This window comes from Oncorhynchus gorbuscha, linkage group LG25 (genome assembly GCF_021184085.1).
Source record: "Oncorhynchus gorbuscha isolate QuinsamMale2020 ecotype Even-year linkage group LG25, OgorEven_v1.0, whole genome shotgun sequence".
NCBI lineage: Eukaryota > Metazoa > Chordata > Actinopteri > Salmoniformes > Salmonidae > Oncorhynchus > Oncorhynchus gorbuscha.
This window is the reverse complement of record NC_060197.1, coordinates 41,267,164-41,279,691: the sequence shown is the minus strand read 5'-3', so window position 1 is coordinate 41,279,691 and position 12,528 is coordinate 41,267,164. Positions and strand designations below refer to the sequence as shown.

Sequence of the window (12,528 nt, the reverse complement as noted above, 5' to 3'; positions counted from 1 at the left end):
GAGAGGAGAGAAACATGGAGAGAGGAGAGAAACATGGAGAGAGGAGAGAAACATGGAGAGAGGAGAGAAACAGGGAGAGAGGAGAGAAACAGGGAGAGAGGAGAGAAACAGGGAGAGAGGAGAGAAACAGGGAGAGAGGAGAGAAACATGGAGAGAGGAGAGAAACATGGAGAGAAACATGGAGAGAAACATGGAGAGAGGAGAGAAACATGGAGAGAGGAGAGAAACATGGAGAGAAACATGGAGAGAGGAGAGAAACATGGAGAGAGGAGAGAAACATGGAGAGAGGAGAGAAACATGGAGAGAGGAGAGAAACATGGAGAGAGGAGAGAAACATGGAGAGAAACATGGAGAGAGGAGAGAAACATGGAGAGAGGAGAGAAACATGGAGAGAAACATGGAGAGAGGAGAGAAACATGGAGAGAAACATGGAGAGAGGAGAGAAACATGGAGAGAGGAGAGAAACATGGAGAGAGGAGAGAAACATGGAGAGAGAGAAACATGGAGAGGAGAGAAACATGGAGAGAAACATGGAGAGAAACATGGAGAGAGGAGAGAAACATGGAGAGAGGAGAGAAACATGGAGAGAGGAGAGAAACATGGAGAGAGGAGAGAAACATGGAGAGAAACATGGAGAGAGGAGAGAAACATGGAGAGAGGAGAGAAACATGGAGAGAAACATGGAGAGAGGAGAGAAACATGGAGAGAAACATGGAGAGAGGAGAGAAACATGGAGAGAAACATGGAGAGAGGAGAGAAACATGGAGAGAAACATGGAGAGAGGAGAGAAACATGGAGAGAAACATGGAGAGAAACATGGAGAGAAACATGGAGAAAAAAACATGGAGAGAGGAGAAAACATGGAGAGAGGAGAGAAAACATGGAGAGAGGAGAGAAACATGGAGAGAAAAACATGGAGAGAGGAGAGAAACATGGAGAGAGGAGAGAAACATGGAGAGAAACATGGAGAGAGGAGAGAAACATGGAGAGAGGAGAAAACATGGAGAGAAACATGGAGAGAGAGAGAAAACATGGAGAGAAAAACATGGAGAGAGAGAGAAACATGGAGAGAAGAGAGAAACATGGAGAGAAGAGAGAAACATGGAGAGGAGAGAGAAACATGGAGAGGAGAGAGAAACATGGAGAGGAGAGAAACATGGAGAGGAGAGAAACATGGAGAGGAGAGAAACATGGAGAGGAGAGAAACATGGAGAGAAAAATGGAGAGAGGAGAGAAACATGGAGAGAAACATGAAGAGAAACATGGAGAGAGGAGAGAAACATGGAGAGAGGAGAGAAACATGGAGAGAGGAGAGAAACATGGAGAGAGGAGAGAAACATGGAGAGAGGAGAGAAACATGGAGAGAGGAGAGAAACATGGAGAGAGGAGAGAAACATGGAGAGAAACATGGAGAGAGGAGAGAAACAGGGAGAGAAACATGGAGAGAAACATGGAGAGAAACATGGAGAGAAACATGGAGAGAGGAGAGAAACAGGGAGAGAAACATGGAGAGAGGAGAGAAACAGGGAGAGAAACATGGAGAGAGGAGAGAAACAGGGAGAGAAACATGGAGAGAGGAGAGAAACATGGAGAGAGGAGAGAAACATGGAGAGAGGAGAGAAACATGGAGAGAAACATGGAGAGAGGAGAGAAACATGGAGAGAAACATGGAGAGAGGAGAGAAACATGGAGAGAAACATGGAGAGAGGAGAGAAACAGGGAGAGAAACATGGAGAGAGGAGAGAAACATGGAGAGAAACATGGAGAGAGGAGAGAAACATGGAGAGAAACATGGAGAGAGGAGAGAAACATGGAGAGAAACATGGAGAGAGGAGAGAAACAGGGAGAGAAACATGGAGAGAAACATGGAGAGAGGAGAGAAACAGGGAGAGAAACATGGAGAGAAACAGGGAGAGAAACAGGGAGAGAAACATGGAGAGAGGAGAGAAACATGGAGAGAGGAGAGAAACATGGAGAGAAACATGGAGAGAGGAGAGAAACATGGAGAGGAGAGAAACATGGAGAGAGGAGAGAAACATGGAGAGAGGAGAGAAACATGGAGAGAAACATGGAGAGAGGAGAGAAACATGGAGAGAGGAGAGAAACATGGAGAGAAACATGGAGAGAGGAGAGAAACAGGGAGAGAAACAGGGAGAGAAACATGGAGAGAGGAGAGAAACAGGGAGAGAAACATGGAGAGAGGAGAGAAACAGGGAGAGAAACATGGAGAGAGGAGAGAAACAGGGAGAGAAACATGGAGAGAAACATGGAGAGAGGAGAGAAACATGGAGAGAGGAGAGAAACATGGAGAGAGGAGAGAAACATGGAGAGAGGAGAGAAACATGGAGAGAGGAGAGAAACAGGGAGAGAAACATGGAGAGAGGAGAGAAACAGGGAGAGAAACATGGAGAGAGGAGAGAAACAGGGAGAGAAACATGGAGAGAGGAGAGAAACATGGAGAGAGGAGAGAAACATGGAGAGAAACATGGAGAGAGGAGAGAAACATGGAGAGAGGAGAGAAACATGGAGAGAGGAGAGAAACATGGAGAGAAACATGGAGAGAGGAGAAACATGGAGAGAAACATGGAGAGAGGAGAAACATGGAGAGAGGAGAGAAACAGGGAGAGAAACAGGGAGAGAAACAGGGAGAGAAACATGGAGAGAAACATGGAGAGAGGAGAGAAACAGGGAGAAACATGGAGAGAAACATGGAGAGAAACATGGAGAGAAACATGGAGAGAAACATGGAGAGAAACATGGAGAGAGGAGAGAAACATGGAGAGAAACATGGAGAGAAACATGGAGAGAGGAGAGAAACATGGAGAGAAACATGGAGAGAAACATGGAGAGAAACATGGAGAGAAACATGGAGAGAGGAGAGAAACATGGAGAGAAACATGGAGAGAGGAGAGAAACATGGAGAGAAACATGGAGAGAGGAGAGAAACAAAGAGAGAAACATGGAGAGAGGAGAGAAACAAAGAGAGAAACATGGAGAGAGGAGAGAAACAAAGAGAGAAACATGGAGAGAGGAGAGAAACATGGAGAGAAACATGGAGAGAGGAGAAACATGGAGAGAAACAGGGAGAGAGGAGAAACATGGAGAAACAGGGAGAGAAACATGGAGAGAAACATGGAGAGAAACAGGGAGAGAAACAGGGAGAGAAACATGGAGAGAAACAGGGAGAGAAACAGGGAGAGAAACATGGAGAGAAACATGGAGAGAAACATGGAGAGAGGAGAGAAACAGGGAGAAACATGGAGAGAAACATGGAGAGAGGAGAGAAACAGGGAGAAACATGGAGAGATGAGAGAAACATGGAGAGAAACATGGAGAGAAACATGGAGAGAAACATGGAGAGAAACATGGAGAGAAACATGGAGAGAGGAGAGAAACATGGAGAGAGGAGAGAAACATGGAGAGAGGAGAGAAACATGGAAACATGGAGAGAGGAGAGAAACATGGAGAGAGGAGAGAAACATGGAGAGAAACATGGAGAGAGGAGAGAAACATGGAGAGAAACATGGAGAGAGGAGAGAAACATGGAGAGAAACATGGAGAGAGGAGAGAAACATGGAGAGAGGAGAGAAACAGGGAGAGAAACATGGAGAGAAACATGGAGAGAGGAGAGAAACAGGGAGAGAAACATGGAGAGAAACAGGGAGAGAAACAGGGAGAGAAACATGGAGAGAGGAGAGAAACATGGAGAGAGGAGAGAAACATGGAGAGAAACATGGAGAGAGGAGAGAAACATGGAGAGGAGAGAAACATGGAGAGAGGAGAGAAACATGGAGAGAGGAGAGAAACATGGAGAGAAACATGGAGAGAGGAGAGAAACATGGAGAGAGGAGAGAAACATGGAGAGAAACATGGAGAGAGGAGAGAAACAGGGAGAGAAACATGGAGAGAAACATGGAGAGAGGAGAGAAACAGGGAGAGAAACATGGAGAGAGGAGAGAAACAGGGAGAGAAACATGGAGAGAAACATGGAGAGAGGAGAGAAACATGGAGAGAGGAGAGAAACATGGAGAGAGGAGAGAAACAGGGAGAGAAACATGGAGAGAGGAGAGAAACAGGGAGAGAAACATGGAGAGAGGAGAGAAACATGGAGAGAGGAGAGAAACATGGAGAGAGGAGAGAAACATGGAGAGAGGAGAGAAACATGGAGAGAGGAGAGAAACATGGAGAGAGGAGAGAAACATGGAGAGAAACATGGAGAGAGGAGAAACATGGAGAGAAACATGGAGAGAGGAGAGAAACATGGAGAGAGGAGAGAAACATGGAGAGAGGAGAGAAACATGGAGAGAGGAGAGAAACATGGAGGAGAGAAACATGGAGAGAAACATGGAGAGAAACATGGAGAGAAACAGGGAGAGAAACAGGGAAGAAACATGGAGAGAAACATGGAGAGAAACATGGAGAGAGGAGAGAAACAGGGAGAAACATGGAGAGAAACATGGAGAGAGGAGAGAAACATGGAGAGAGGAGAGAAACATGGAGAGAAACATGGAGAGAGGAGGGAAACATGGAGAGAAACATGGAGAGAGGAGAGAAACATGGAGAGAAACATGGAGAGAGGAGAGAAACAAAGAGAGAAACATGGAGAGAGGAGAGAAACATGGAGAGAAACATGGAGAGAGGAGAAACATGGAGAGAAAAACATGGAGAGAGGAGAAAACATGGAGAGGAAAAACATGGAGAGAGGAGAGAAACATGGAGAGAAACATGGAGAGAAACATGGAGAGAGGAGAGAAACATGGAGAGAAAAACATGGAGAGAAACATGGAGAGAAACATGGAGAGAAACATGGAGAGAAAAACAGGGAGAAAATGGAGAGATGGAGAGAAACATGGAGAGAGGAGAAACATGAAAACATGGAGAGAAACATGGAGAGAGGAGAGAAACATGGAGAGAAAAACAGGAGAGAAACATGGAGAGAAAAACATGGAGAGAAACATGGAGAGAAAACAGGGAGAGAAACATGGAGAGAGAGAAACATGGAGAGAAAACATGGAGAGAGAAACATGGAGAGAAACATGGAGAGAAACATGGAGAGAAACATGGAGAGAGGAGAGAAACAGGGAGAGAAAACATGGAGAGAAACATGGAGAGAAGAAACATGGAGAGAAACATGGAGAGAGGAGAAAACATGGAGAGAAACAGGGAGAAACATGGAGAGAAGAAACATGGAGAGAAACATGGAGAAAGAAACATGGAGAGAAACATGGAGAGAGGAAGGAGAGACATGGAGAGAAACATGGAAACATGGAGAGAAACATGGAGAGAGGAGAAAACATGGAGAGAAACATGGAGAGAAACATGGAGAGAAAAACATGGAGAGAAACATGGAGAGAAACATGGAGAGAAACATGGAGAGAAACATGGAGAGAAACAGGAGAAACATGAAGAAACATGGAGAGAAACATGGAGAGAAACATGGAGAGAAACAGGAGAGAAACAGGGAGAGAAACATGGAGAGAAACATGGAGGAGAAAACATGGAGAGAGGAGAGAAACATGGAGAGAGGAGAAAACATGGAGAGAGGAGAAAACATGGAGAGAGGAGAGAAACATGGAGAGAGAGAAAACATGGAGAGAAACAGGAGAGAAACATGGAGAGAGGAGAAACATGGAGAGAGAGAAACATGGAGAGAGGAACATGGAGAGAGGAGAAAACATGGAGAGAAACATGGAGAGAAACATGGAGAGAAACAGGAGAGAAACATGGAGAGAAACATGGAGAGAGGAGAAACATGGAGAGAAACATGGAGAGAAACATGGAGAGAAACATGGAGAGAAACATGGAGAGAAACAGGGAGAGAAACATGGAGAAACAGGGAGAGAAACATGGAGAGAAGAGAGAAACATGGAGAGAAGAGAGAAACATGGAGAGAAGAGAGAAACATGGAGAGAAGAGAGAAACATGGAGAGAAACATGGAGAGAAGAGAGAAACATGGAGAGAAACATGGAGAGAAGAGAGAAACATGGAGAGAGGAGAGAAACATGGAGAGAAACATGGAGAGAGGAGAGAAACATGGAGAGAAACATGGAGAGAGGAGAGAAACATGGAGAGAAACATGGAGAGAGGAGAGAAACATGGAGAGAAACATGGAGAGAGGAGAGAAACATGGAGAGAAACATGGAGAGAGGAGAGAAACATGGAGAGAAACATGGAGAGAGGAGAAACATGGAGAGAAACATGGAGAGAGGAGAAACATGGAGAGAAACATGGAGAGAGGAGAGAAACATGGAGAGAAACATGGAGAGAGGAGAGAAACATGGAGAGAAACATGGAGAGAGGAGAAACATGGAGAGAAACATGGAGAGAAACATGGAGAGAGGAGAAACATGGAGAGAGGAGAAACATGGAGAGAGGAGAAACATGGAGAGAAACATGGAGAGAGGAGAAACATGGAGAGAAACATGGAGAGAGGAGAAACATGGAGAGAAACATGGAGAGCGGAGAAACATGGAGAGAAACATGGAGAGAGGAGAGAAACATGGAGAGAAACATGGAGAGAGGAGAGAAACATGGAGAGAAACATGGAGAGAAACATGGAGAGAGGAGAAACATGGAGAGAAACATGGAGAGAAACATGGAGAGAGGAGAAACATGGAGAGAGGAGAAACATGGAGAGAAACATGGAGAGAGGAGAAACATGGAGAGAAACATGGAGAGAGGAGAAACATGGAGAGAAACATGGAGAGAGGAGAACCATGGAGAGAAACATGGAGAGAGGAGAACCATGGAGAGAAACATGGAGAGAGGAGAACCATGGAGAGAAACATGGAGAGAGGAGAACCATGGAGAGAAACATGGAGAGAGGAGAACCATGGAGAGAAACATGGAGAGAGGAGAACCATGGAGAGAAACATGGAGAGAGGAGAACCATGGAGAGAAACATGGAGAGAGGAGAACCATGGAGAGAAACATGGAGAGAGGAGAAACATGGAGAGAGGAGAGAAACATGGAGAGAAACATGGAGAGAGGAGAGAAACATGGAGAGAGGAGAGAAACATGGAGAGAAACATGGAGAGAGGAGAGAAACATGGAGAGAGGAGAGAAACATGGAGAGAGGAGGGAAACATGGAGAGAGGAGAAACATGGAGAGAGGAGAGAAACATGGAGAGAGGAGAGAAACATGGAGAGAGGAGAGAAACATGGAGAGAAACATGGAGAGAAACATGGAGAGAGGAGAGAAACATGGAGAGAGGAGAGAAACATGGAGAGAAACATGGAGAGAGGAGAGAAACATGGAGAGAAACATGGAGAGAGGAGAGAAACATGGAGAGAAACATGGAGAGAAACATGGAGAGAAACATGGAGAGAAACATGGAGAGAGGAGAGAAACATGGAGAGAGGAGAGAAACAGGGAGAGAAACATGGAGAGAGGAGAGAAACATGGAGAGAAACATGGAGAGAAACATGGAGAGAAACATGGAGAGAAACATGGAGAGAAACATGGAGAGAAAAACATGGAGAGAGGATAAACAGATGTAAGAGAGTGAAGTGGTGGGTAGTACCAGGCGTGGCAGGGCCATCCCGGTGACAGAGCAGACCAGTTTGACCGTCTGTCCATAGTGGATGTAGCCATCTCTCACAGTGAACTCCTCTCCTTCAGACTCCTCGTCATCCACTGGGGAACAGGACACACAACATTCATCTTTGGTTTCAAAAGCACATACGCTTACACTGTATAAAGAGTATAAAGAATTTTAGGGTGGAAATGTAACGTCAAGCCTCTCAACAATCCACTTTAAAACAAAGCATGGTATTGTCATTTACCCATACAGTGGAATCAGAAAATATTCAGACCGCTTGACTTTATCAAAATGTTGTTACATTACAGTCTTATTCTAAAATGAATTACATAAACAAATGTCCTCAATCTACACACAATACCCCATAATGACATCACACTACCCCATAATGACATCACAATACCCCATAATGACATCACACTACCCCATAATGACATCACACTACCCCATAATGACATCACACTACCCCATAATGACATCACAATACGCCATAATGACAAGGCAAAAACAGGTAAGAATTTTTTGGTGTGAAATTTTTGTCCGTAGAGCTCTGAGACAGGACTGTGTCGAGGCATAGATCTGGGGAAGGGTACCAAAAAATGTCTGCAGCATTGCAGGTCCCCAAGAACATCATTCTTAAATGGAAGAAGTTTGGAACCACCAAGAATCTTTCTAGAGCTGGCCTCCCGGCCAAATTGAGCAATCAGGGAGAGAAGGGCCTTGGTCAGGGAGGTGACCAAAAATCCAATGGTCACTCTGACAGAGCTACAGAGTTCCTCTGTGGAGATTGGAGAACCTTCCAGAAGGACAACCATCTCTGCAGCACTCCACCAATCAGATTGAACTCTTTAGCCTGAATGCCAAGCATCACTTCTGGAGGAAACGTGGCACCATCCCTACGGTGAAGCACGGTGGTGACAGCATCATGCTGTGGGGATGTTTTTCAGTAGCAGGGACTGGGAGACTAGTCAGGATCGAGGCAAAGATGAAAGGAGCAAAGTACAGAGAGACCCTTGATGAAAACCTGCTCCAGAACACTCAGGACCTCAGACCGGGGTGAAGGTTCACCTTCCAACAGGACAACGACACTAAGCACACAGCCAAGACAACACAGGAGTGGCTTCGGGACATGTCTCTGAATGTCCTTGAGTGGTCCAGCCAGAGCCTGGACTTGAACCCGATCAAACATCTCAGGAGAGACCTGGAAGTAGCTGTGCAGCGACGTTCCCCATCCAACCTGACAGAGCTTGAGAGGATGTGCAGAGAAGAATGAGAGAAACTCCCCAAATACAGGTGTGCCAAGCTTGTAGCATCATACCCAAGAAGAGTCAAGGCTGTAATCACTGCCAAAGGTGCTTCAACAAAGTACTGAGTAATATTTGTCATTATGGGGTATTGTGTGTAGATTGATGAGGAAATAAAATGCAATTTTAGAATAAGGCTATAACATAACAAAATGTGGAAAAAGTGAAGGGGTTTGAATGCTTCCCTATACACATTACCCATACACACATACATACATTACCCATACATTACCCACACATACATACATACATTACCCATACATTACCCACACATACATACATACATTACCCATACATTACCCACACACACATACATTACCCATACATTACCCACACATACATACATTACCCATACATTACCGACATACATTACCCATACATTACCCCCACACACACACACATTACCCATACATTACCCACACACACCTACATTACCCATACATTACCCATACATTACCCCCACACACACACACACTACCCACACACACACTACCCACACACACACTACCCACACACACACTACCCACACACACACACACATTACCCATACACACACATTACCCATACATTACCCACACACACACACACATTACCCATACACACACATTACCCATACATTACCCACACACACATACATTACCCATACACACACATTACCCATACATTACCCACACATACATTACCCACACACACATTACCCACACATACATTACCCACACATACATTACCCATACATTACCCACACATACATTACCCACACACACATTACCCACACACACATTACCCATACATTACCCACACATACATTACCCATACACACATTACCCACACACACATTACCCATACATTACCCACACATACACACATACATTACCCACACATACATTACCCACACATACATTACCCATACATTACCCACACATACATTACCCATACATACATTACCCACACACACATACATTACCCATTTGGGGCGGCAGGTAGCCTTAGTGGTTAGAGCGTTGGACTAGTAACCGAAAGGTAGCAAGACTGAATCCCCGAGCTGACAAGGTAAAAATCTGTCGTTCCGCCCCTGAACAAGGCAGTTAACCCACTGTTCCCCGGTAGGTTGTCATTGTGAAATAAGATTTCTTTCTTAACTGACTTGTCTAGTTAAATAAAGATTTTTTTTTAATGAAATACATTGCCCATATACGCATACACCCTTACACACATTTTTACAGTGGAAGTGTGTGTGTGTGTGTGTGTGTGTGTGTGTGTGTGTGTGTGTGTGTGTGTGTGTGTGTGTGTGTGTGTGTGTGTGTGTGTGTGTGTGTGTGTGTGTGTGTGTGTGTGTGTGTGTGTGTACCACACTCACACAGGTGAACGTAGAAGGCACCCCATTGCTGGGAGCTGGCGTGGAAGTTCCCCCCCTCCACATGTAGGTAGCGCGTGCTGACCGTCTGGGACCGCAACCGGTTGAACAGGGCCACCTTGGTCCCCGATGCAATACACACTGCAGTAGGAGACACACACAGAGAGAGAGATAAAGAGAACACACTACATGTACGTCTGGGTGATAAGATGAGAGCAACACATGTCCCCGTCTGGGTGATCAGATGAGAGAGAACACCACATGTCCCCGTCTGGGTGATCAGATGAGAGAGAACAACACATGTCCCCGTCTGGGTGACAGGATGAGAACACCACATGTCCCCATCTGGGTGACAGGATGAGAACACCACATGTCCCCGTCTGGGTGATCAGATGAGAGAGAACACCACATGTCCCCGTCTGGGTGATAATCCCGTCTGGATTACTGCAACTCGCTGTTGGCTGGGCTCCCTGCCTGTGCCATTAAACCCCTACAACTCATCCAGAACGCCGCAGCCCGTCTGGTGTTCAACCTTCCCAAGTTCTCTCACGTCACCCCGCTCCTCCGCTCTCTCCACTGGCTTCCAGTTGAAGCTCGCATCCGCTACAAGACCATGGTGCTTGCCTACGGAGCTGTGAGGGGAACGGCACCTCAGTACCTCCAGGCTCTGATCAGGCCCTACACCCAAATAAGGGCACTGCGTTCATCCACCTCTGGCCTGCTCGCCTCCCTACCACTGAGGAAGTACAGTTCCCGCTCAGCCCAGTCAAAACTGTTCGCTGCTCTGGCTCCCCAATGGTGGAACAAACTCCCTCACGACGCCAGGACAGCGGAGTCAATCACCACCTTCCGGAGACACCTGAAACCCCACCTCTTTAAGGAATACCTAGGATAGGATAAAGTAATCCTTCTCACCCCCCCCTTAAAATATGTAGATGCACTATTGTAAAGTGGCTGTTCCACTGGATGTCATAAGGTGAATGCACCAATTTGTAAGTCGCTCTGGATAAGAGCGTCTGCTAAATGACTTAAATGTAAATGTAATAAGATGAGAGAGAACACCACATGTCCCCGTCTGGGTGATAAGATGAGAACAACACATGTCCCCGTCTGGGTGATAAGATGAGAACACCACATGTCCCCGTCTGGGTGATAAGATGAGAACACCACATGTCCCCGTCTGGGTGATAAGATGAGAACACCACATGTCCCCGTCTGGGTGATAAGATGAGAACACCACATGTTCCCGTCTGGGTGATAAGATGAGAACACCACATGTCCCCGTCTGGGTGATAAGATGAGAACACCACATGTCCCCGTCTGGGTGATAAGATGAGAACACCACATGTCCCCGTCTGGGTGATAAGATGAGAACACCACATGTCCCCGTCTGGGTGATAAGATGAGAACACCACATGTCCCCGTCTGGGTGATAAGATGAGAACACCACATGTCCCCGTCTGGGTGATAAGATGAGAACACCACATGTCCCCGTCTGGGTGATAAGATGAGAACACCACATGTCCCCGTCTGGGTGATAAGATGAGAACACCACATGTCCCCGTCTGGGTGATAAGATGAGAACACCACATGTCCCCGTCTGGGTGATAAGATGAGAACACCACATGTCCCCGTCTGGGTGATAAGATGAGAACACCACATGTCCCCGTCTGGGTGATAAGATGAGAACACCACATGTCCCCGTCTGGGTGATAAGATGAGAACACCACATGTCCCCGTCTGGGTGATAAGATGAGAACACCACATGTCCCCGTCTGGGTGATAAGATGAGAACACCACATGTCCCCGTCTGGGTGATAAGATGAGAACAACACATGTCCCCGTCTGGGTGATAAGATGAGAACACCACATGTCCCCGTCTGGGTGATAAGATGAGAACACCACATGTCCCCGTCTGGGTGATAAGATGAGAACAACACATGTCCCCGTCTGGGTGATAAGATGAGAACAACACATGTCCCCGTCTGGGTGATAAGATGAGAACAACACATGTCCCCGTCTGGGTGATAAGATGAGAACACCACATGTCCCCGTCTGGGTGATAAGATGAGAACAACACATGTCCCCGTCTGGGTGATAAGATGAGAACACCACATGTCCCCGTCTGGGTGATAAGATGAGAACACCACATGTCCCCGTCTGGGTGATAAGATGAGAACAACACATGTCCCCGTCTGGGTGATAAGATGAGAACAACACATGTCCCCGTCTGGGTGATAAGATGAGAACAACACATGTCCCCGTCTGGGTGATAAGATGAGAGAGAACACCACATGTCCCCGTCTGGGTGATAAGATGAGAACAACA

At 46.2% G+C, this 12,528-nt stretch overlaps 1 protein-coding gene across 1 annotated transcript in view; it reads right to left on the bottom strand.

The window, feature by feature from the left end:
* Positions 1-12,528, bottom strand: part of rbpjb (recombination signal binding protein for immunoglobulin kappa J region b) — a 102,693-nt gene that overhangs the window by 9,689 nt on the left and 80,476 nt on the right. The window contains exons 6-7 of the mRNA XM_046328943.1: positions 10,204-10,341; positions 7,525-7,637 (exon numbers count right to left, since the gene is read on the bottom strand). Coding sequence (XP_046184899.1) covers positions 7,525-7,637; positions 10,204-10,341 — 251 coding nt within the window. The remainder of the gene's footprint in view (positions 1-7,524; positions 7,638-10,203; positions 10,342-12,528) is intronic.